The 25,077-nt window shown below is 41.4% G+C and overlaps 1 protein-coding gene across 7 annotated transcripts; it reads left to right on the top strand.

Moving 5' to 3' along the window:
* Positions 1–4,556: 4,556 nt before the first annotated feature.
* On the top strand, positions 4,557–22,640 carry LOC102298238 (NLR family CARD domain-containing protein 3). Of its 7 annotated transcripts, none has more exons than XM_042225017.1 (11): positions 4,557–4,635; positions 5,369–5,506; positions 5,591–5,689; positions 5,845–5,949; positions 11,010–11,088; positions 16,633–16,861; positions 17,000–18,767; positions 18,861–19,034; positions 19,647–19,802; positions 21,338–21,390; positions 21,554–22,640. In XM_042225017.1, the coding sequence occupies exons 2-11, from the start codon at positions 5,418–5,420 to the stop codon at positions 22,123–22,125; spliced, it is 3,324 nt and encodes a 1,107-aa protein (XP_042080951.1). In that variant the 5' UTR covers positions 4,557–4,635; positions 5,369–5,417; the 3' UTR covers positions 22,126–22,640. The 7 variants fall into 7 exon arrangements, with proteins under 7 accessions (XP_042080951.1, XP_042080949.1, XP_042080948.1 ...); XM_042225015.1 differs by having other exon boundaries at positions 4,591–4,825; XM_042225014.1 differs by having other exon boundaries at positions 4,591–4,769.
* Positions 22,641–25,077: the final 2,437 nt, after the last annotated feature.

Raw genomic sequence — 25,077 nt, forward strand, 5'->3', positions numbered from 1 at the left:
CATCACATTCTCTGTAAGATTAACGTCAACTATTGAACGGCGTATATATTAAAGTAAAGGCTTTAAAACCAAGTTAGTACAAACATCGCTAATGTCACATACCTTTCCCGACATGTGGCCAACAGTAATGTTTTAATGTTCTTCGTTATTAAGCATTCGCACATAAATAAGTAACATAATATTCAGTTCTTACTTTTAAAAGTTTGCTCTTCGGCCGCCCCTCTTCTGCCGTTTTTTTTCCCCGGCAAAATTATCCACACCCACAGCCGCGCTATGCATTCTGGGATATGTTGGGCCACCAAGTCTACACTGCCACATCCTTAAAATTCAGTGAAATGAAGGACGCATTTGAGGGCCGCATTTCGAGCAGCCTTTGAATTGGGACAGCCTTCGTCGCGTCGCTGTGACGTAATTAAAATGCGGCCTTTAAGGCTGCAGACCCTGAATTGGGATACAGCCAATGGCATTGTCCCAATTCAGGGACACAGCCATTTTAACTCTGTGAGACACGTTATACAGCATTGTTTGACAGAAATGAAAGAGAAAAATGTTTTGTTGGTCATTCATTTTTGTCATGACATCATTTTGATTAGTTGAGTATCTGAGGCTGAGACCACGGGACTGTAAAACATGATTGCTGGGCTTCATTTCTGTGCTGAACAGTCATTCCAAGATTTGTTAGTAAATAACAATTAGTTAATGTTGTTCATGAGACTAAAGTCCTCTCACTGTGGTAATGAAAATATAATATGGCCAATATTATAGTATTGTCAGATTATTATGATTGATATATATATATAGAGCTATCTATAAATCTATCTACCTTCATAAACATTTAATTCAACCTAGGTCAAAATAAATACAGTATCACAAAGTAAAACTGCTGAGAAAGTGCTCTTTTAAGTGAAAAACCGGTATGAATGATTATTTCTCAGTGTGTTACCCTGTGGTAATGTGTTTGGGTGTACACCCAGGATCATATTATGACTTTGACATATTATGACTTTAATTGATATCACTGTTTGTGTCATGGTGTGAGTATGGTTATCAGCAGTCATCTGTACAATTATCAAAGGTTGATTTAAAAACACTTCATGTCATCTACGTTCATTAAACTGACTCCATGCAGTTCATCTTCTCACCGGCAGAGGGACATAACTCAACATCTCGCCAGAGATAAAAGAGACATTGGTGACGTTAGTGCTGTACACACTGATCTGATTAATATGGAACTTCATGTTTCTTTTATTATATCAATTTTAAAAACAAGCTATTTTTAAAAATAAATAAATAAAAGGAACATGTGAGGCTGAATGTCATTAATATTTATTATACATTGGGTGTACAGTAAAACAGTCATATAGCACCGCCCACAATGTAGTTTTCATTATTTGGGAACAAATCAAAGCAAATACCTAAATGTAACCTAACTGTGAAATTTTACTCCTGAGACCTTCCCTTCTAGACTGGAAGACTGTTCAGTGCTTAATCAAACTGCATGACACTGACAGTCACTTGAGCACAGGGAAGTGCGACACAAACAGACTGACACTCTGGGCTATTTCAGTAAGTCTACAAACATACATCAGTGTGACTGTGAAACCACAAAGCATTACTGTCACGGGACCGAGTGGTCTGTACTGAACAGGACTCAGATGCAGAACCCCAGAGCAGAGACAGCAGATGATGTAACAATAATTTATTAGGCTTAAGCGCAAGAAACGTAGCAAGGACAAAAAAAAACCCAGTAAGACGTGGAGTTTGACATGGCGTGGCCTGGGAAACGTGGCTAGGGCAAGGGAAAGGGGCCTGAGATGCAGAGTGGAGCTGAGCAGGGAACAGTCACACTGAAGAGAGAAGAGAGTGGAGTTAGGGAGGTAGTGGAGGCAGCTCTGAAGTGGCAAGTTGTAAGAGTAGCAATTCTTACTTGCAGTTGGGGACATAGAGTGTTGAGAGGGGGGTGATGACAATCCAGTGGAGCTGAGTGGCGTGACAAGGCTGACCTGAGATCCGGGGTCTTCAGATGCAGTGTGATGGCAGGAGGGCAGGCAGGTGAGGCACAGAGTGATTTTCAAAATGGTTGCTTGGTATCCTGAGTCCAGAGGTAGAGTGTGAGCCAAAGTGAATTCAGCAACTGCAGCACAAGAAAGTAGTGATGGGACGTTCTGTATCGAGGCTTCGGAGCGTGTGTCGAGTAATGGAGGGGGCGTTTCCGCGAAGCGCGTATCGAGGCTTGCTTCATTTATGGGAGGAGCTGAAAATGATGACGTCCGAAGCCTCGCTGCCCGGCTGTACCACGTGACTGGTTCATGAAGTGGTTCGAACTTTGCCGCGAGATATGACAGCGATATAAACCCCTCAGACTTCATTCAAAATGTGGGTGTTTGATGGAGAGTTGCGGTTAGTGAGAGTTTGGAGACCGTTTGGAGGTTTATGAGAGTGAGGAGAGAAAGTCAGGAGAGAATGGAGCCAGCTAAGAAGAGGAGGATGTCCTCCCCTGTGTGGGAACATTTTGATTTTATTCCTCCCAACAAGGTATGTAAATTTCTACAGAAGATGTATTTTCATAATACTGATGGTGCAATACAATTTATGTTAAGCTGTCTTGACTTTTGTACAAGGTGAAGTGTTTGCTATGTGCCAGGGAGCTGGGATATAACAACAACACCTCATCCATGCTTAGGCACTACAGAGCTTTGCATGAGAATAAGGGGAACACCGATTGTGGAGCAAGACCAGGTGAGCCATCAAATGCAATGATAATATAGGATGCAGTAATGTTACTAAATGATATAACAATATTATACAACTGTTATAAGTTACGTGTGTGATATTTATATTTGTGCTTTATCTTTATTGTCTTTCCTCAGGAGAACAATCTCAAATAGATGAAGACCTGGTCAGCATGGTGATTGAGGACTCCCAGCCATTTAGCATTGTGGAGGACAAAGGATTCAAAAGATTTGTTAAATCATTAAATCCTAGCTATGTTCTCCCCACTAAAAAGGTCATAAAAGCAGTGAAAATTTAGTTTTTACAGAATAAAATGTGAACAGGCAGGACTGAGGCTCAAAGCCTCAGTGTGTAGCTGTCCATACCTCAACGTTACAAAAGCACAACTACTGTCCACACCCCAACCACACCTCACCTCACAGTAAATGATCATTTCCATTTCAAGCATTTCCAAATAATCATTTCCCATACTGCCACTATAAATATACACAGTATACTGCCATCACTACAATATACATGTTTTACACACTCCTTTTGTTGTTGACATTTACAGGCTGTGTGCATAATGCCACACTCTTCAAATTCATGCCAGCTATTATTTTTACGTCCAGTAGGTGTCCTGCTAGAGCAAATGAAGCTTCATGAAGCTCGCTAAAGAAAAATGGGTTGGGGTAGACCAATTGGATGAAAAAGCTTCAAGGTGTTCATGTGGGCTTTATTTGCCATCACTAATAGAAGCTTGTTAGTAATGAGTCTAAATCTGTCAGCAAGAATTGAGCTAGCTGTTAAAAAATTGACAAATCTGGTAGTGATGATACTCAATGTTGTGGCTAAATCCTCTGGCTTGATTGCTGCAATAGGCTTAGGTTGTGCGAGCTGGAGAGTTGGCCCTGCAGATGGTGCAGAATTCTCAGGTAAGTTAGGGCTTTGGAATTACATACATAAGTGTGACTGTGAAACCACAAAGCATCACATCTGAGGTTTAGGGGAAAAGCTTCCAGTGTTCTATTAAACAAAGAGAAAGCATGGATCTGTTATTGATACCATATCTGACCTGCTGAAGGTTTTCTTTGCCTCACTCTCATTTTGTTCTCTGACTCCTCTGTCATGTGAGCCTGAAGCAGCTGTCTGTTACTCATTTCCTCGTTCATATAGCTGTTGTCAAACCTCATATCAGAACACATTAATCTACAGTTGATTAAAAACATTGAAATCCCACTTAGAGATTAGCTTGCTCCCTGCAGACTCTTTAAAATGAGTGCTATTATCTTCCATCTATCATCAGTGTAAAGACAGTGATCTGTGGACACAGTGGATTCAAAACTTTATTTAAAACTGTAACTCTTGTTCAGTGATACTTTAACGTGCAGACTAGAGGAGGATCCAGGGACTGAACACCAACCACAGCAGCCTCATGTTCCACAATCGTCTTTGACTCATGCGTCTGCTGACATGTTTGAAAATGTTGTCCAGATGTGTTGAATTGGCTGAAAACAATGAACTGAATCTTACACTCAAAATGACACATTGTCAGCGAATGTATCTGCACACATTTCCTTCTTAAAATTTGATTAAGGAAACAGCTCAAATTAAACTACAGTGTTTTCTTTAATATGCAGTGACACCAGTGTAAATTCAAAGTGTCAGATTACAATATAAACAGATCATTTTGGAGTTTAAGTTGATTAACAGGAAAGTTGTGTTTTTTTTAGTTTTATCTATTTATTTTAAACAATAAAACTCTGATCAGACATTTCCAGATAATCAAAAACAGATCAGTTCAGTTTTTGGACAAGTCCTGTGTCAGCTCCTTTCTGGGTCTTTCTTTCCTTTTTACAGTTTCACTTCATTTTCCTGAACTTGAGATCACATTACTGCCTCAGTCTGAAGCTCTGTAACACAGTAAGGAATCTTTCATTTTTTACCTGCAGAAACAGCAAAAATTTGCTTCATAGTTCAAAATAACAGAGAAAAATCTGGAATTGGGAAGGTGTGAACAAAGGAAGCTGACCAACAATCCATCTGACATCTTGTGTGTGAGTGTGAACAGAAAGTCAGAATACGAACTCATACTATGGTCAAGATATTAGAGGTATTAAGTAATTTATTTTGAAACAGTTACTAAAATGTTATATTCTGTAACTTTCTTCTGTATGTTTCTAGTGCTGTCTTGAAGTACGTTTTTCAGTACTTCCTCATTTCACAGTTACTTCAGCTACTTACAAACTCAGTTAATGTGTTCAATATTTATGTTTGAATGCTTAAATGTTCTTAAACGCCAAGTTCTTCCCCACTTTTAACTCTGCTGATCCTCTATGAATTATGGATCAGCTGAAATGTTTGAAAATGTTCAGATGTGTTGACCTGACTGAATATTAATGAGCTGAAGCTTCCAGTCAGAGTGAATCAGTGTGTCAGTGAATGCATCGTGTGTGCTTCATGGCTCCATCTAGTGGACTGATAGTAGAAGTAGAGCCGCTGATGGCAGCTTCCTCTGCCTCACACTGCTGTCTGACTGCATTCAGCTGACACTGAGAGGAAGCAGAAAAGAAGCAGCTGATATTTGGACAGCACACATGATGGAAAGGAGGATTTCAGTTGATGTGCACATGAATGATTTGTGTTTCCTCGGAAGGTGAAGGTAGAAAGTGTGTGTGAGCGGATGCGGATGAGAATTCAGCAGCATGGATCAGTGTGAGGACAGACAGGAGGGAGTCCCTCCCTCTAAAACCACTCTGTGTGGGGAACATGAGAGCCAGACCACAGCTCAGAGGTGAGATGACCATCTCTAACTGTCCACGACTCTTCTCCATGTCACAGCTCAGCACTCACATCACTGCCCCATCATTATTCACAGGAATCAACCTGACCCTGAACCCAGCTGTGTGTCCTTAAAGAGTGACGGATCAAAAGCGAATATTTTAGATTTTCAAAAAGCAGCATCAAATAATGCAGAGTAAGTGCTTCTCATTGTTTAGATTGGACTGAAAAATATCCCAGGGGACAAATTGTAATTCAGTTAAATTAAACTATATTTAATCAATTGAAGAAACTGTTAACTTTTTTTATTTTAAATTTTATTTTCTCTTTTTCTGTCGGGCTCCATTGCAGACCAGATTTTTCTGGAGCTGAACCCAGCTGTGTGTCCTTAAAAAGTGACTCGTCAATGTATATCCCTGTAGGTTTTAAGGAAGGACACCATTCGGCTGCAGAAAGGTAATCTGTATCTAAATGTTGGAACTGACTTTATTTATTTAAACAGTTTGACTGAATAGTCTCTGACATGTTTAATGTCAGGTCAGATCTGTTTCACACACATTTCTATATTCATGTTTAAAGTGGTGTGCGATGGAGTTTGTTTTAAAAACACAGCAGTTAAAGTGTAAGGAACCAATGCTGTAGCAGAGATGGTGGTCAAACTACAATATTCAGTTTAATATTTCAAAGTTCAACAATACTATGTACAATATAAACAAGTTATAATGAGGAGTTATAAAGTCTGATGGACACATACAGGAATGATTTCCTGTAGCATTCACTGGTGGAATGAGCCTTTTCCTGAATGTGCTTTCCAACATGAAATGGAAAGGATGTGAAAGATTGTCAATTACTCCCATTTGTGTCATCCTTTGTGAAATGCCTGCCAGAGAGTCAAGCTCCACACCCACGTTAGTGACCTTATGGATCAGTTTATTGTCTTTTGCTATCCACTAACCTCCGTCTACAGCCCCAGCACACAGCAGAATAGAGACTGGCACTGGCCACAACAGACTCATAAGAAATCCTGAGCATCACCTAGCAAATGTTAAAGGACCTCAGTAATCTCAGAAAATAGAGAAAGCTTTGGCCCTTCTTGAAGAGTGTTTCTGTGTTTTGTGTTTTTTTTAATGAAGTCCAGTTTATTGTCAGTCTGTACATGGCACTTGCCATGTTCCACTGACTGCACACAGACCCCATAGAAATAGTTCTCATTGGTTCTTCTGTTCCTCCTCATGTCCACACCCAGTTATTTAGTCTTTGCATTGAGTTGCAGATGGTTCTTCTCAGATCACATAAGTAAGTTGCCCAGCTTCAAAAACAGTTTTAATGCTGAAGTCTTTCAAACAAAATACAAAAACAACACAGGGCTGGCAACAGGAATGCAAAAACTCTGAGTCACAGGGAAACCAGAAACCAAAGGAACACACAGCATGATGGGGGGGCACAACAAACGAGGGTTTAAATGTTTAAATACATAAGAGAAGATGAGGCCATATTGGAGACATCTGGGAAGAAACATACAACTAAATCTGAAAGAAGACAGACTGCCAAAATAAAACAGGAAGGAACAGTATACAGAACACAGAAATGCAGACTTTACACAGGGAATGAAAAGTAAACTAAAACAAACAATACAAATAAACTAGGACAATAAATTGAACCCAGAAAATTTTAACCACTTTAAAGATCGCCTGAGGAAATAAAGACAACAAGGAAACATTTCAAAAATGTACAAAACTTAAAAATACCACAAACTCACCAAGATAAATTCAGATTTATCTTGGGTGACTGGAAATTAGAATAGAATAGAATAGAATAGAATAGAATAGAATAGAATAGAATGCCTTTATTGTCACTATACAGTTGTACAATGAGATACAGAGCATCTCCTACTCAGTGTAAACATGCTGGGGGGTGTACAGTTCTGCAGCGCTATGTACATATAGACAGTATTAACATAGGAAATATACATTTGTAATATGTAATAAATAGTGTTTGTATATACAGTTGAGTTATTGCACATAGAATTGGTATTGCACAGTGGTGGTCCATAGAGGAAGTGGGAAGTGGGGGGCTGTGTTATCTGTGCATGTGTGAGTTCAGGGTGGTTATCGCTTTGGGGAAGAAACTGTTTTTGAGTCTGTGGGTTTTTGTGTTGATGCACCTGTAGCGCTTCCCTGAGGGAAGCAGGCTGAACATGTTGAAGCCAGGGTGGGAGCTGTCCTTGATAATGTTTGCTGCTCTGCTGAGGCAGCGGGAGGAATAAATGTCCATCAGGGAGGGGAGAGGGCAGCCGATGATCTTTTGTGCTGTCTTGACCACACTCTGAAGCCTCACTCTATCTGCTTTGGTGCAGCTGCCGTACCATACCGTGATGCAGTAGGTTAGCAGGCTCTCAATGGACGAGCGGTAGAAGGTCAGCAGCAGGTTGGAGTTCAGCTTGTACTTCCTGAGGACTCTCAGGAAGTGCAGCCGCTGTTGGGCCTTCTTGATGACCGCTGAGATGTTGTCTGTCCAGGAGATGTCAGCAGAAATGAGGACACTAAGGAACCGGAAAGTGTGGACCCTCTCCACACACTCCCCATTGATGTAGAGGGGGGCCAAGTCGGTGCTGTGTCTCCTGAAGTCAACAATGAGCTCTTTGGTTTTCTTAGTGTTCAGTGCCAGGTTGTTTTCTGAACACCATGCTGCCAGCTTCAGGACTTCCTCTCTGTACTCTGCCTCGTCTCCCTTCGAGATGAGTCCGACTACCGTGGTGTCATCAGCAAACTTGATGATGAGAGTGTTGTTGTGGGTCGAACTGCAGTCGTGGGTGTAGAGAGAATACAGGAGGGGGCTCAGCAGACAGCCCTGTGGGGAGCCAGTGCTCAGTGTGCGAGTGGAGGAGAGATGAGGGCCGAGTCTTACAGTCTGGGGCCGGTTTGTGAGGAAATCCTTTATCCAGGCACATGTGAGAGGAGGGAGGCCAAAAGTGACCAGTTTGGTGATGAGGATGTCCGGGATGATTGTATTAAAGGCTGAGCTGTAGTCCACAAAGAGCATGACTCAGCACAGCGTGGAGGGCTGTGGCGATGGCGTCTTCTGTGGATCTGTTTGCATGGTATGCAAACTGGTGGGGGTCAAATTCTGGGGGGAGGTAATCCTTGATGTGCTGAAGGACTAGTCTATCAAAGCATTTCATGATTTCATGTGAGGGCCACAGGGCGGTAATCATTCAGGCTGGAGATGGGAGACTTCTTCGGCACTGGGATGATTGTGGCTGATTTTAGACAGGATGGGATGGCTGCCTGATCCAGTGAGAGGTTGAAGAGTCTGGTGAAGATGAGGGTGAGCTGGTGTGCGCATGCTCTTAGTACCTTGCCAAGTACTCCATCTGGACCGGCCGCCTTCCTGGGGTTCACTGCTAGGAGCACACGTCTGACATCGTGCTCTGTTACAGTGAATGGAGCGGTGCAGGAACCAGGTGAGGATGAGGATGGGAGCAGGGCTGAAGCAGATGAGTGCTGCTGTTGTGGTGTTTCAAAGCGGGCGAAGAAGCTGTTTATTTCCTCTGCCAGCTGTCCACTCGGGTTTTCTGTTTTCACAGTACTGCCTCTGTGGTTGATGATGTCTTGCATTCCCTGCCACACCTCTCGTGTGTTGTTGCTGGACAGGTGGGACTCGATGTTCCTTTTGTGGTCTGACTTGGCTTTTTTAATCCCCCTTTTCAGGTCAGCTCAAGCAGCCCTGTACAGAGCTCTGTCACCTGACCTGAAGGCAGCATCACGGGCTTTGAGGAGTGAGCGGACCTCGCTGGTCATCCAGGGTTTTTGATTTGGGAAAACCCGAATGCTTTTGTCCACTGTCACATTTGCAGTACAGAACTTGATGTAGTCCAGTACTGATCCTGTGAATGTTTCTAGGTCCTGGTGTTCAAATATGTCCCAGTCTGTCTCTGTGAAGCAGTCCTGTAGTTTGGAGAGAGCATTTTCCGGCCAGGTTGTAACAGTCTTTGTGGTGGGACTGGCACTGCGCCTGAGGGGGGTGTAGGCTGGGGACAGCAGGAGGGAGAGATGGTCGGACTGACCGAGGTGGGGGAGGGGTGTGGCTCTATATGCATGCTTGATGTTGGAGTAAACATAATCTAGAGTGTTTTCTCCTCTGGTGGGACATTTGACATGCTGATAGAACTTTGGGAGTACAGTCTTTATGTTGGCCTTATTAAAGTCACCTGCAATTATGTGAACACCATCTGGGTGGGCCCGCTGCTGTTCGTTAATGGTGTTCAGCAGGATAGAGAGCGCCGTGTTTACGTTGGCATCGGGTGGAATGTACACAGCCGTGATGATCACTACTGTTAGCTCTCTCGGTAGAAAGAAAGGCCGGCATCTTACCGACATGTACTCGAGGTTCGGGGAGCAGTGACTGTTTATAATTGTCCCGTTGTTGCACCAGCTTTCATGCACGTAAATACAGAGCCCTCCCCCCTTGCTCTTACCGGAGTCCTTTGTCCTGTCCCAGTGGAGCAGAGTGCAGCCTGCTAGCTGCACGCTAGCATCGGGTATTCCCGGGTGAAGCCAGGTTTCAGTGATGATCAAGGCACAGCAGTCACGAACATAGCGATTTCCCGCTAGTTGTAATTCCAGGTCGTCCGTTTTTTGCACAAAGGATCTGGCGTTGGAGAGATAGAGGCTCGGCAGAGGTGGCTTGTGTGGTTTGTTTTTTAGCCTCAGCATAATGCCGGACCTACGACCCCGCTTTTGCTTCCTCTTCCTCCGTCTGCGCCTCCGCCTAGTCCCAATAACAATCCACGGGGAGCCCGGTGGTCTCGCTATGTGATCTGGGATGTTGTGCGTGTGAAGAAAGTCCAGTGAAACAGATGTTTGATGCTGGTCACCGATGTCTATGAGGCTCTGGCGGGTGTAGCAAACTTTGAAAGTAGAGCCAATAGTGCAGAAAAAAATAAGAAAGACATACAAACTAAGCAAACTAAACAAAAAAAGGAGTACTGAGACGGAGAGCTGTAAGCTGCTGCAACAGTGTGCGCCGCCATCTTGAAAAAGGTTTGACAGTAATAGCTAAAACAAATGTAAAAGGGAATTAGATCATGAGGAGACAAGGTTGTATGTTGAAAATATACATTAGACAGAAATATGCCTCTTCAAGACATTTATAACATGTTTAGAACATATTTAGAAGAAATGGTACAATAATTGACTACAAACATAGACATTTTCTGATAACTGGAAGGTGACCTGTGAAACCAGTTATACATACAGATAGAGAAGGACTTTTATCTTAGCTGAAACTAATGGAAAGCTGTCAGGACAAAACTAAGCTTAGCTAACATTTTCAAACAGCTGCAGGCTGAGCTGCTGATTATCAATGGCATTATCAGGACTAGTAAAAATTTACGACTAAAGGGAGTCATCTGATTCACTGCTCACATTCAGACCTCACTTCATGAGCGTTTAGCTTGTGGTTGACTCTGTATGAACAGACCTGATGTAAACTAATTCTTCATGATTCCTCCACAGAGTGGACCAGGAAAGCTCAGAGGTTGCCAGAGATCAGTCTGACCGGCAGAATCACGCACATCTGGACTCCATATTTAGGGTCTGTACAGGGTGTGAGGGTTACTCAGACCATGGCTCAGATTGGTGGGTGGATGGGATGTTGGGATGTGCCTGTGAAGGTTCTCAGTCATCCAGGTCATCTTAGTCTAAGGAGCTTGGAAAGAAAAGTGTCTGGACTTCTTCAAGTTGCTAGAAGATGTTTCACTTCTCATCCGAGAAGCTTTTTCAGTTCTAGGGTCAAATGGTGGAGAGTCCCAGATTGAAGCCCTCGAAAGAGTGACCTCTTTCCAGTGTTCACATTTTGGACAGAGTAGACAGATGGTTTGAAAGCGGAGTGGAAGAAGTCATCTTTGTCCACTGTGAACAACCATCTTCGAACAGAGGCGGTCGCATATGACACCAACTGTCTGCCATCTATAATTCAGTTTTGAGATCTCTTCCCATACGCCTTAACGTCCACTCACATCCTGGGCCATCTGACCTCAGGAATCACTTGGTAGGGTGGGGCTGGTTTCACTATGGGCTCACCCAAAACTAGGGATGGGTACCGGTGTCCGGTGCCATCATGGCACCGGTTCTGACATAAACGGTAGTAACCAGACCGAAAAGCAGCGCACATTTCGGTGCTTTATTTCGGTGCTTTTTTTTCCTGAGCTGTGATACACTTTAGATTCTAGCCAATCATTTTACGTTTCCGAGGATAGTAGGCGGGCCCAGGTACGTACGTTCTTTTAGAGCAGAGCTACAGATTAAAAATGCCCAAGGCGAAGCGGTCAAAAGTCTGGCTGTACTTCACAGCAAAATATGCAAACTCAGCAGCCTGCAACAAGTGCTTTAAGCTGATACTGTGATACTGTCAAAGGAGGTAACACCTCAAATCCGATGAAACACCTGGCGACGCATAGCGTTTTTTTTAAAAGCCGAGAAATGCGCCGTATTTGATAGCTTGCTGTGAGACCTCACACCGAGCACATCTACTGCGGGTGGGTTGCCTGTTATCGGACCCGGAGTTAGCAACATCCCCCAAAAACACGAAGAGGAGAGTCCTGGCCCCTAGCCCTGCCAGTGTAGCAGAAATGATGATGGATGATGATGGCAGCAGCAGCCGTTCTTCTCTGCGTGAGTAGCTTAATGTTGTTCGTGTGTAATTTACGTTGAGTAGGCTAACCACGTTATTACATTAATGCATGTAAGGTGAACTAGCAAACATCATCATAGCTACATGCGGCTGTCTTCTTGTTTGATGGCAGATACTCCCTTCACCCTGGCCAAAAAGGCTAAAATGACCAAAGAAAAAGTGGAAAACAGTTAAACATGAGAGGTTTTTGGACAAAGTTTGTGTTTTTTCCATTGTTTAAGCACTGCTTCCAGCCAAGAGTGATACCATATATGCCCCATAGCTGCAGAAAAGGCTAACATTGTTATCTTTTTACAAAAAAAACAGCTGAACATGAGAGGTTTTTGGACCAATTTTGTGTTCTCCATTCTTTAAGCACCGGTTTGAGCACCGTTTAAGCACCGGCACCGTTTCAAAAGTACCGATTTGGCACCGGTATCGGATAAAACCTAAACGATACCCATCCCTACCCAAAACTTTGGCTGATGGTGACTACACCCATTTTCACACCTTGGCTCATGTGATTAGGTAGAGGATAATTAGGGAGTCCATTGTCCCTCTTGAGGAGATTCTCCCACGGGTCTTAAATCTGGGACTCTTCACCATTTGACCCTAGAACTGAAGGAGCTTCTTGGATGAGAGGTGAAATGTCTTCAAGCAACTTAAATAAGTCCAGACACTTTTTGTCTTTGGTGGCCAGATTGGAGGGCACTATGATAAAATCCAGTGAAGACTTTTGGCATTGGTTTTAAAAACACAGCAGACTTTATATGCCTTGTTCTTATACACACAAGGTGTCTCTGTTCACTTTAGCAAAATCCAGCACCAGTGTTGGGAAGGTTACTTTTAAAATGTATGCCACTACAGATTACAGAATACATGTCCCAAAATGTATTTTGTAACGTATTCCGTTACATTACTCAATGAGAGTAACGTATTCTGAATACTTTGGATTACTTCATATAGTATCGTGCTTTTTACAACTACATGAATGTACTATTGCTGTGTGATTTATTACTTTTACTGAAGGTTATTTGCCATATCAATTCCAACTAGACCATATAATAGCTTACATAAAAACTGGGCTCGTTAGGCCATCTTTTTGACTGCAGTCGTTATTATTGTATTTATATGCTTCCATCTCCTGTTTCTGGTCGGTGACAACTCGTACTTTTTGACTCTCCTTTTTCTCCCTCCCTTGTGCTCACAGACATGTAAGCGGTATGGCAGTCCATTCTCCCTGTAGCACGGACTGCACTGCCCATGAGGCTCCATTCTTTAGGGCTATGCCTGTAACACTCACAAAATAAAGAATGTATAGCCTAACATATGAAAAAGGAAAAGACCGTTGTGTAATCCATTTATTTCGACAAAGTAACTGTATTCTGAATACCACCTTTTAAAATGGTAACTGTAAAGGAATACAGTTACTCATATTTTGCATTTTAAATACAGTGGCTTGCAAAAGTATTCGGCCCCCTTGAACTTTTCCACATTTTGTCACATTACAGCCACAAACATGAATCACTTTTATTGGAATTCCACGTGAAAGACCAACACAAAGTGGTGCACACGTGAGAAGTGGAACGAAAATCATACATGATTCCAAACATTTTTTACAAATAAATAACTGCAAAGTGGGGTGTGCGTAATTATTCAGCCCCCTTTGGTCTGAGTGCAGTCAGTTGCCCATAGACATTGCCTGATGAGTGATAATGACTAAATAGAGTGCACCTGTGTGTAATCTAATGTCAGTACAAATACAGCTGCTCTGTGACAGCCTCAGAGATTGTCTAAGAGAATATTGGGAGCAACAACACCATGAAGTCCAAAGAACACACCAGACAGGTCAGGGATAAAGTTATTGAGAAATTTAAAGCAGGCTTAGGCTACAAAAAGGTTTCCCAATCCTTGAACATTCCACGGAGCACTGTTCAAGCGATCATTCAGAAATGGAAGGAGTTTGGCACAACTGTAAACCTACCAAGACAAGGCTGTCAAAGGAGAGCGCTGATCAGAAATGCAGCCAAGAGGCTCATGGTGACTCTGGACGAGCTGCAGAGATCTACAGCTCAGGTGGGGGAATCTGTCCATAGGACAACTATTAGTCGTGCACTGCACAAAGTTGGCCTTTATGGAAGAGTGGCAAGAAGAAAGCCATTGTTAACAGAAAACCATAAGAAGTCCCGTTTGCAGTTTGCCACAAGCTATGTGGGGGACACAGCAAACATGTGGAAGAAGGTGCTCTGGTCAGATGAGACCAAAATGGAACTTTTTTGGCCAAAATGCAAAACGTTATGTGTGGCAGAAAACTAACACTGCACATCACTCTGAACACACCATCCCCACTGTCAAATATGGTGGTGGTGGCAGCATCATGCTCTGGGGGTGCTTCTCTTCAGTGGGGACAGGGAAGCTGGTCAGAGTTGATGGGAAAGAAGAATGGGCAAGAATTTCAGTCTGTAGATGTGCAAAGCTGGTAGAGACATACCCTAAAAGACTGGCAGCTGTAACTGCAGCAAAAGGTGGTTCTACAAAGTATTGACTCAGGGGCTGAATAATTACGCACACCCCACTTTGCAGTTATTAATTGTATTGATTTTCGTTCCACTTCTCACGTGTACACCACTTTGTATTGGTCTTTCACGTGGAATTCCAATAAAAGTGATTCATGTTTGTGGCTGTAATGTGACAAAATGTGGGAAACTTCAAGGGGGCCGAATACTTTTGCAAGCCACTGTACGTGACGCTGGCACATGTATTCTGTTACTTCCCAATACTGTCCAGCACTGGCATTAGTGCAGGAAAGTTATTCCACCTCAGTTCACAAAACAAATTTAATGAATTTATTTAGAGCCCAGCATGTCTGAGTTAGAGAAATGTGAAATTCAGCAGTTACTCAGAATATTCAGAGTTGTAGTTGTGTTGCTTTAATTGCTTGTCTTCACGTCTGGTTATGGATTTGTCCACAGCCATACTTAAGATTGTAGGACACTGTGGCAACGAAGGACTAGACGACAGCAGCATTGCAGCTTTAAACATCTTTCATTATCTAGTTTTCCAGAGTGCCGCTTTCCAGTTGCTCTGCTTCTGTAGCACACACAACTCCCTTCTCAGGTCCCGACAACATCTTAAACAGGGGAGACATGATTATATGATGGGGTTAGGTGTGTGAGACAGCCTCCAATGACACTATACCCTGAACCCACCACTCTACCTTTCCCCTGCAGCTAGCCACAATCCAGAACCTGCCACTGGCACCAATAAAGCTTATGGAAAAGTTATTACTGTCACGGCTGAAACAACACAACCAGTGTCCTGTACACACACCACAGAGTCCAATTTGCTCACTGTGATGTTTTTCACTGCCGGTCTGTGGTCAGCAGTCCCAACTGAAGCCACAGGAGTGAGTTGAGGAGTTGTGTGATGATGACGGTGGGGGCACCATCTTTTCCGGGATGAAGTGTCGGATGGTGTAGCAGTGACCAGCGACGGCGAAACTGCCCGTTGGTGCTGGGAATACCAAGTGGCAAGAGTCTTTAGGAAGGCCACAGAATCCTCTTTGCCTGGGCCATCCATGCCAAACAGATCAAACTTGAAGGTCGCTCTTAAATCCTTAATAATGCGAACCAGTCTAAGGCTGTGATGCAAGTGACTGTTTATTTACAGAGTGACATAAACAGAAAATGATGAGCAAAAACCTTCAAAAACCTAGACTGGGGGAAAACTAATGACAAACCAAAAATACATGACACACACTGAGCACAGACTGACGCCCACTATATATACACACACAAGGTAATTAGGAAATAACACACAGGAGGGAAGCATAGCTGATCCTAATTCACATGATGACAGGGAAACGCAAGCTGAACACAATGATGTCACATATGGATCTACAAAATAAAACAGGAAGTTCCCAGGCAGTTTAACAGAATACAAAATCAGAATGAAACTAGAACATGAGAAAATAATAATAATCATAATCATAATCACAAAACGCTGGGTCCTTGACCCAGGACCATGACAATTAGTGTTTCACTGGTGTGACTTCTGAAAGTCACAGCATTTTTCAACAGCAAAGGAAAGGAAATGGAAACATTTGAGGGTATTTTAATTTGTTGATTTTTAAAAATATTACTTAAGAGATTTCCTACTACTAGGATATAAAGTCAAATCACGAGAAAGAGTAGTGATCATGAAGGGAAATTCTGATTGCATTTTATATGCGGTACAGTTCAAATTATATTATAGTTTTAGTTAGCAACCTGTTGTCTTAGAATGGAGTAGTATATGATGAAACCAACACCCCATTATTTAGGCATTATTTTTTAGTTTGAGAGACACCAAAATATGATATTTGTATTGGAAACATTCTGGCTGAAGTCCAGTGTATCCAACATGGATCTGATGTTTCACTTCATGATTTCACACTGATTGAATCATTCATATTCTATTCTATTTCAGCTGCTGGAGGAAAACATTGTTAATTTTGTAAAGATTGAGCTGAAGAAGATTCTGAACATTCTGGGTCCAGATTACCCAGAATGCTTAGCGAGTCATGGGGAGGATGAAGAGTTGTTGAAGGCTGAGAATGAAAAGCAGATGAACAGCAGCAGAGAAGCATTTGTGAAGCTCACTCTGCACTTCCTGAGGATGATGAAGCAAGCGGAGCTGGCTGATCACCTGGAGAGCAGTAAGAGGGTTACTCTAAATATTTAAAATAGTAGTAGAATAACATTACATTTGCGATCTCATATTATATAGCTACTTCTGAAAGCAGAACTTGTTGATGTTTTTATTTTAAGGCTATATCCTCTCTGTGTTCTTTAAGAAATTCCCAGCATATGCCGGAATAAACTTAAATGTGCTTTAAAGAAGAAGGTCCAGTGTGTGTTTGAGGGGATCGCTAAAGCAGGAAACCCAACCCTTCTGAATCAGATCTACACAGAGCTCTACATCACGGAGGGAGGGACTGCAGAGGTCAATGAACATGAGGTCAGACAGATTGAAACAGCATTCAGGAAACCAGACAGACCAGAAACATCAATAACACAAGAAGACATCTTTAATGCCTCACCTGGAAGAGATGAACCAATAAGAACAGTGCTGACAAAAGGAGTGGCTGGCATTGGGAAAACAGTCTTAACACAGAAATACACCCTGGACTGGGCTGAAGACAAAGCCAACCAGGACATCCAGTTCATATTTCCATTCACTTTCAGAGAGCTGAATGTGCTGAAAGAGAAAAAGTTCAGCTTGGTGGAACTTATTCATTACTTCTTTATTGAACCCAAACAAGAAGGAATCTCCAGCTTTGAAGAGTTTAAAGTTGTGTTCATCTTTGATGGTCTGGATGAGTGTCGACTTCCTCTGGACTTCCGCAAAACTAGAATCCTAACTGATCCTAAAAAGTCCACCTCAGTGGATGTGCTGTTGATTAACCTCATCAAGGGGAAACTGCTTCCTTCTTCTCGCCTCTGGATAACCACACGACCTGCAGCAGCCAGTCAGATCCCTGCTAATTGTATTGACATGGTGACAGAGGTCAGAGGGTTCACTGACCCACAGAAGGAGAAGTACTTCAGGAAGAGATTCAGTGATAAGAAACTAGCTAGCAAAATAATCTCCCACATCGAGACATCACGAAGCCTCCACATCATGTGCCACATCCCAGTCTTCTGCTGGATCACTGCTACAGTTCTGGAGGATGTGCTGAAAACCACAGAGGGAGGAGAGCTGCCCAAGACCCTGACTGAGATGTACATCCACTTCCTGGTGGTTCAGGCCAAAGTGAAGAAGGTCAAGTATGACGAAGGAGTTGAGACAGATCCACCTTGGAATCCAGAGAGCAGGAAGATGATTGAGTCTCTGGGGAAACTGGCTATTGATCAGCTGCAGAAAGGAAACCTGGTCTTCTATAAATCAGACCTGACAGAGTGTGGCATCGATATCAGAACAGCCTCAGTGTACTCAGGAGTGTTCACACAGATCTTTAAAGAGGAGAGAGGACTGTACCAGGACAAGGTGTTCTGCTTTGTCCATCTGAGTGTTCAGGAGTTTCTGGCTGCTCTTCATGTCCATCTGACCTTTATCAATTCTGGAGTCAATCTGCTGGAAGAACAACAAAAAAACACCCAGACAGAGAATCACTTCTATCAGTGCGCTGTGAACAAGGCCTTGCAAAGCACAAAAGGACACCTGGATTTATTTCTGCATTTCCTCCTGGGTCTTTCAGTGCAGACAAATCAGAATCTCCTACAAGGTCTACTGAAACAGACAAGAATTAGTCCTCAGACAAATCAGGAAACAATTAATTACATCAAGAAGAAGCTCAGTGAGAGTCTGTCTGCAGAGCAAAAGATTAACCTGTTCCACTGTTTACATGAACTGAATGATCGTTCTCTAGTGGAGGAGATCCAAAGGTCCCTGAATTCAGGAAGTCTCTCTACAAATGAATTGTCTCCTGCTCAATGGTCAGCTCTGGTTTTTATCCTACTGTCATCTGATGACCTGGATGTGTTTGACCTGAAGAAATACTCTGCTTCAGAGCAGGCTCTTCTGAGACTGCTGCCTATCGTCAAAGCTTCTGAAAAAGCTCTGTAAGTTTTAAACTCTTTTGCTTTAAATACACTGCTATATATTCACTAGCAAATAAAAAAAAATATCTCAAGATTCTTTTGATGTCTCACCAGACTTAGTGGCTGCAACCTTTCAGAGATAAGCTGTGAAGCTCTTTGCTCAGTACTCAGCTCCCAGTCCTCTAGTCTGAGAGATCTGGACCTGAGTAACAATGACTTGAAGGTTTCAGGAGTGGAAGTGCTGTGCCGAGGACTGGAATCTCCACACTGTGAACTGGAAACACTCCGGTCTGGGTTCTAAAATGTTTTAATTATGGTGATTTAATATCTGGTTTGCATTGAGTCAGGGTATGAGGGAATGTGTCTACTGGAATTTATCAAAGTATCTATTATTATTACTTCTGTAAAGTAGAACCTTCAGTGTTTTATTATTATTATTATTAATTTTATTATTATTATTATTATTATTATTATTATTATTATTATTATTAATAATAATAATAATAATAATCAATAATAATAATTTCTTTTTCTTTTTTTTATTAAAATTTTTTCTAATATTTTATTTTCACTACTTTGCTTTGGCTTAAAAATATTTCAAAGATTAGATTTTGTAGGTAAATTTGCTCCAATTTGTATAAATCCTTGAATTGAATAATGATTTAAATAATTTTGTAAATTAACTTAGTGTCTTAATCTGGTCAACATTCTAGTCTTTGCATAAATTTATTTATGACCAAATGGCTGTAAACTAATAGCAGTCCCACTAGCCTTAGTTCTACTTTATGTAGGTTTTGCTAACTGTAGACTTTAGTTTTTCAGTGCTAAATCCTACTTAATTACAAAATAATGTTAGTCCACTGCACCACACTTCTTTATGAGTATGTAATGTTTCTGCAGCCTGTCAGGATGTATGATCACAGAAGAAGGTTGCTCTTTGCTGACAAAAGCTCTGAGCTCCCCTTCCTCACGTCTTAAAGAGCTGAACCTGAGCTACAATCATCCTGGAGATGCAGGAGTGACTCTGCTTGAGAAATCGAGTCAGGAAACTCTCAGGTATGGAGAGACTTGTTTGTAGCCAAAGATTTCATTTATATATATATACACAGAGACAGGTGCAGGCTGTGTAAAGATGCCCCAGAGACAATCCAGCACATAACAGCAGGGTGCAAGATGCTAGCAGGCAAGGCATACATGGAACGCCATAACCAAGTGGCCGGCATAGTGTACAGGAACATCTGTGCCGAGTATAACCTGGAAGTCCCGAGGTCAAAATGGGAGATGCCCCCAAGGGTGGTGGAGAATGACCGAGCTAAGATCCTGTGGGACTTCCAGATACAGACGGACAAAATGGTGGTGGCTAACCAACCGGACATAGTGGTGGTAGACAAACAGAAGAAGACGGCCGTAGTGATCGATGTAGCGGTTCCGAATGACAGCAATATCAGGAAGAAGGAACACGAGAAGCTGGAGAAATACCAAGGGCTCAGAGAAGAGCTCGAGAGGATGTGGAGGGTGAAGGTAACGGTGGTCCCCGTGGTAATCGGAGCACTAGGTGCGGTGACTCCCAAGCTAGGCGAGTGGCTCCAGCAGATCCCGGGAATAACATCGGAGATCTCTGTCCAGAAGAGCGCAGTCCTGGGAACAGCTAAGATACTGCGCAGGACCCTCAAGCTCCCAGGCCTCTGGTAGAGGACCCGAGCTTGAAGGATAAACCGCCCGCAGGGGCGTGCTGGGTGTTTTATATATATATATATATATATATATATATATATATATATATATATATATATAATATATATATCCTTTAATTATACTTTAAGTGTTTAAGTAATTGGTTAGTCTGTATTGTTCTTCACAATCAGTATTGCTCTCTTTCCTTTGAAAGAGAGCAGTACTGTTTCTCTGTTTGGTGTTTCCTTTCTTTCTCCACAGTCAGTCTTGTTCCACGTCTGTTTTTCCCAGTGCCATACCTTTGTGTCTTAGTGTTTGTATTCATAGTTATTATACTTCCTGTTTTATTTTGACTGTTTATTTTTGTTTCACCTGTTCTGTTGTTCCAGCTGTATTCTCCCCTGTTTTCCATCCGCTATCCTCTGTGTACTTACAGTATGTCCTCTGTCTTCCTCTGCTTGGTGTCACGTTGGCCCCATTGCTCTGTATTTCCATGTCCTTCTTGTTTCCCTCCTTTGATTTTATCTCCTAAACTCAGAAAAAGAGCACTATTGAACACTAACTTTATTTTTGGCAGATATCAGAAAGCCAAAGTTCATTACACGCAGTGAGAAAAAAGTAAATGTGGAAAATATTATAGGCGGGAGTTTTCTTTTAACATGTGATACTAATAAATGGCACATGTGGATTATTTCTACTGACTGAAGCACCTCCCTAAAAGTAATGAGTTGGGGAACTAAAGGGTCATACAAATGTATCTTTACATGAAATGCTCTTCAATACACATATGGATTAAAGTGTATATCTGAAAATCTTGGCTCTTCCTTTATCAGTGTCTAAAAGTATGAGAGCGATGTAATGTCCATGTGTGCATGCTGAAAGAGACTGTGCTGGTCTGACCCCCCTCCTCCTTTCAGGGTCATTCTGGAGCCTGCTGGAGAACAATGGCTGAGACCAGGTCTGAGGAAGTGTAAGTGTGTTTTTAATGTGATTCATGAAAACAAAGCAGCACACATTCAACCATCTTCAAACTGTCACATCACTCATTCACATCTGTCACCATCAAAGTGTCAATCAATGAACAGATGATGGATCAATAACTCCAGCTGGACTTTGTTTGTTCTCTCCATCAGATTCCTGTCAACTCACAATCGACACAAACACAGTAAACAGAAAACTCAAACTGTCTGATAACAACAGGAGGGTGACACATGTGGAGGAGGATCAGTCATATCCTGATCATCCTGACAGATTTGATGGTGATTGTCAGCTTCTATGTAAAGATGGTCTCATCAGTTGCTGTTATTGGGAGGTTGAGTGGAAAGGAGAGGTTTATATATCGGTGAGTTACAGAAGAATTTCAAAAAACGGAGACAGCAATGCCTTTGTCTTTGGAAGGAATGATCAGTCCTGGTCTCTGTTCTGCTCTGATGTTAAGGGTTACTCTGTCTTACACAGTAACACAGAAATATATCTGCAATCCTCCTCCTCTGTCTCTAACAGAGTAGCAGTGCATGTGGATCATCCTGCTGGCACTCTGTCCTTCTACCGAGTTTCCTCTGACACTCTGATTCACCTCCACACCTTCAACACCACATTCACTGAACCTCTTTATCCTGGATTTACAGTCTGGTTTCCTGGTTCCTCAGTGTGTCTGTGCCGAGTTGAGTGTACAGATTGTCCTCCTGTTAGAGAAACACTTTGACTGTTAAACAGATAGTTCAGTCTGTACATGTCTGTCTCTTTCAATCAGAAACACAGTTTCAGATAATCAGTCAGTTATAAATATTCTAAATGATTCCTTGTAAACATCTTCCTCTTCAGCCCTTTAAAGGTGGAAGCTACAATTATTTCAGGATCCACATGTTTTTTTTTCTGTTTTTTTACACTCAAAGCTTCACATTGAATATTGGTATATTGTTATTGGTAGGTTTACGACACCAACTGTCTGCCATCTATAATCCAGTTTTGAGCCCACTCAACTCCTGGGCCATCTGACCTCAGGAAATGTGTTTTGAGTTATGTTCAAAAAAGATCTGGAATTAAAACAGGACTACAATAGTTAATTCACAGTAAATTCAGGACTACTTTAGGCCACCATTTCCCACCAATTTACTCAGAACCAGAATCTTTTTTTTCAAATTGTAAAACATCAAATCAGACTAAATGTTTATTTTTTTGATTGAAAAATATAAAAAAACATATTTGTTAACTTTAAGAGTAAAGAGAGAAATTGTATGTATTTCGTAATTGCAAATGGCACCAAATTGTATTCAAAATTGAGCCACACTTACGGAGGTCCACAATTCTTTTCCTGGTGTTTTGGTTCATATCTCTTGATTTTCCCATGACAAAGAAACAGGCTCTGTGTTTTGGGGGTGCCTTATATGGATCCACAGGTGTGCCACCAATTTAATCACATGGCCTCTACTAACCTATCAGAAGCTTCTTAAACTCTTATTAACTCTTATTAATTAACAATAAACTTAGTGTACTCCTAAAGTTGATGAAAGTGATAAAAAATAGACAGCTCTCTCTTTTTATTCTGACATTTAACTAATTCGAAAGATGCTTCAATATTTATTTATCTAAAACAAAACAAGTTAACTCTAAATTGATGTTTAACAGTAAATAAAAAGTTCTTGTTTTTCCCTAAAGTGTATGTAAATATCTGGTTTCACCTGTGAACATACTGCTGTGTATTGAAATTCCTCTTGTTTTGCATAGAAATATAGAAATATTGAAAAACATACAAAGCATAATATATAAAATAACATCTACCTGAGTTTTTTCTTTGAAAGAAGCTCCTTATGGCCATTGTTGTGTTCATCAGTACATAACTGAAACCGATTTAGAGGGCTTTATTTAGCCATGGAGGGTAACAACTGAAAATATGAAATAAACACACATGTAAGCTAAGACCAGTGTTGGGTGTAATGTGTTACTAAGTAACTCGTTACTGTAATTAAATTACTTTTCCACTGAAAAAGCAGAGTAACTAATTACTGTTCATTTTTAGGTATTTTAATTACAGTTACTTACAATGTACTTGCGTTACATTGTAAAATAATTAAACTCGCTGAATATCATTATTTAATTTCAATAATTTGTCTTCTAAACGTAGAAGTAAACTCTGCCGCTTTAACATCGCTGTAGTGCAGCTGCACGTCATTTTGCACCAGTTTGCTGCATAGTCGTATTCTAAAGCGGAAGATGTCGGACTTGGCTGAAGCAAGTGGCTGTTTTATGAAATGGACATATTTCCGTCTCTTCACTTTTCTGAAACAAGCAGACAAGAATATTACAGTAATATGTAAGCTATGTCCTGGGGAGAAAAAACTATCGGCCGCTGTTAATAGCACGAGTAATCTACTGAAGCGCCTGACACGAGAGCATAGACGAACACTTCTGAGTGATCCTTGTTCATCATCCATGGATAACAACGCGGTTGATTTTACTTAAGCAGCACAAAAAGCATCTGAAGGTGAGCTTAAAAAAATGATTGCAGGCTAAATTGTGGAAGAGATGCTACCGCTGCGTACTGTAGAGTCTCTGTCTTTATAAAAAGTTATTTATTATTTAAAGAGTTTAATGTCTATTGTTTGCCCACTCATTGTATATAGCTATTTTAAGAAGTATTTAGTTAAATTACTTATTTAGTAATTAAGTTACTTTTCTGACACAGTAATTAGATAAGTATTTTAAATACAATATTGACTAAGTAATTAGTAATTAGTAATTAATTACTTTTTTAAAGTAACTTACCCAACACTGGCTAAGACTCTCTAAAAAAACAGCATTGTTGTTCGGCTTTTCATTTCGCCATTTGTTGGTTCACTCGAAGAGCAAGTAGCGGGGGTCTAAGTGTTAATATGGGTCAAGTAACCAGTTTGATATCAATCTTTTGTGATACACCATCATATTTACATTGTAAAAGTACAAATGATTTGCTTTGGTACTTGGTCAAACTTAAGCTCTCCTCTGTCTGCCTGGCTGCACTTCTCCTACAGCAAACTCGCAGGCAGCAGCTTCTCCCCCCTCCCTCACATGCGTAAGTGCTGTGCTCAGTCACCTAGTGCCTGAGCTCGGATCATACCAAAATTAGGGGGAATTTACGACTGTGCGCTATGTGCTTCGAATATTGTGTGTATAGGTTTTGTTTTATACAGTTGTCAGTTAGGCATCTAACTATGTAACAAATTACACTCCAAAAGGCTTCTGAAAAAATGACCCGGGCTTAAGCCCAGCAAGCCACCCTCCCGCTCCACCGATGGCTTTATTAAATATACTTCTTTATTTTCTGTGATATATAATTGATTTGATGGGTAATTGTGATGTTAAATATTTAGATACGGTTAACTTTGGAGTTATGTTGGGAAAATATCACACACCTGTAATGAACTCCTTGTGTTTATGTAACATTTGGTCTTTATTTAGTTCAAGCCACTGAAAACTGTGGAAACAGTAAATAAAAGTCTGAATGACATTCATGTTTTAAATCTTTGCTTTTCATTTCTGCCATTGTTAAAGAAGCTATACTCTTCTGTTCCCATCTCATTTCAAAGCATTACTTGTGTTCATAAGATAAACTACATGATGTCAGTGTAGCCAGATGGGCTACTCTCCATCCCTGGCTCACTCACTCTCTCTCGCTCTC

Source organism: Haplochromis burtoni, unplaced genomic scaffold (assembly GCF_018398535.1).
Source record: "Haplochromis burtoni strain Fernald_Lab_line unplaced genomic scaffold, NCSU_Asbu1 Contig_157, whole genome shotgun sequence".
NCBI classification, from domain to species: Eukaryota; Metazoa; Chordata; class Actinopteri; order Cichliformes; family Cichlidae; genus Haplochromis; species Haplochromis burtoni.

Bases quoted from the DNA above. Each gene is read 5' to 3' on its own strand.
- LOC102298238 (XM_042225017.1), top strand. From the start codon at position 5,418: ATGGATCAGTGTGAGGACAGACAGGAGGGAGTCCCTCCCTCTAAAACC. The intron at 5,507-5,590 runs GTGAGATGACCA...CATTATTCACAG, and splicing joins AGCCAGACCACAGCTCAGAG to GAATCAACCTGACCCTGAAC. The intron at 18,768-18,860 runs GTAAGTTTTAAA...ATGTCTCACCAG, and splicing joins AAAGCTTCTGAAAAAGCTCT to ACTTAGTGGCTGCAACCTTT.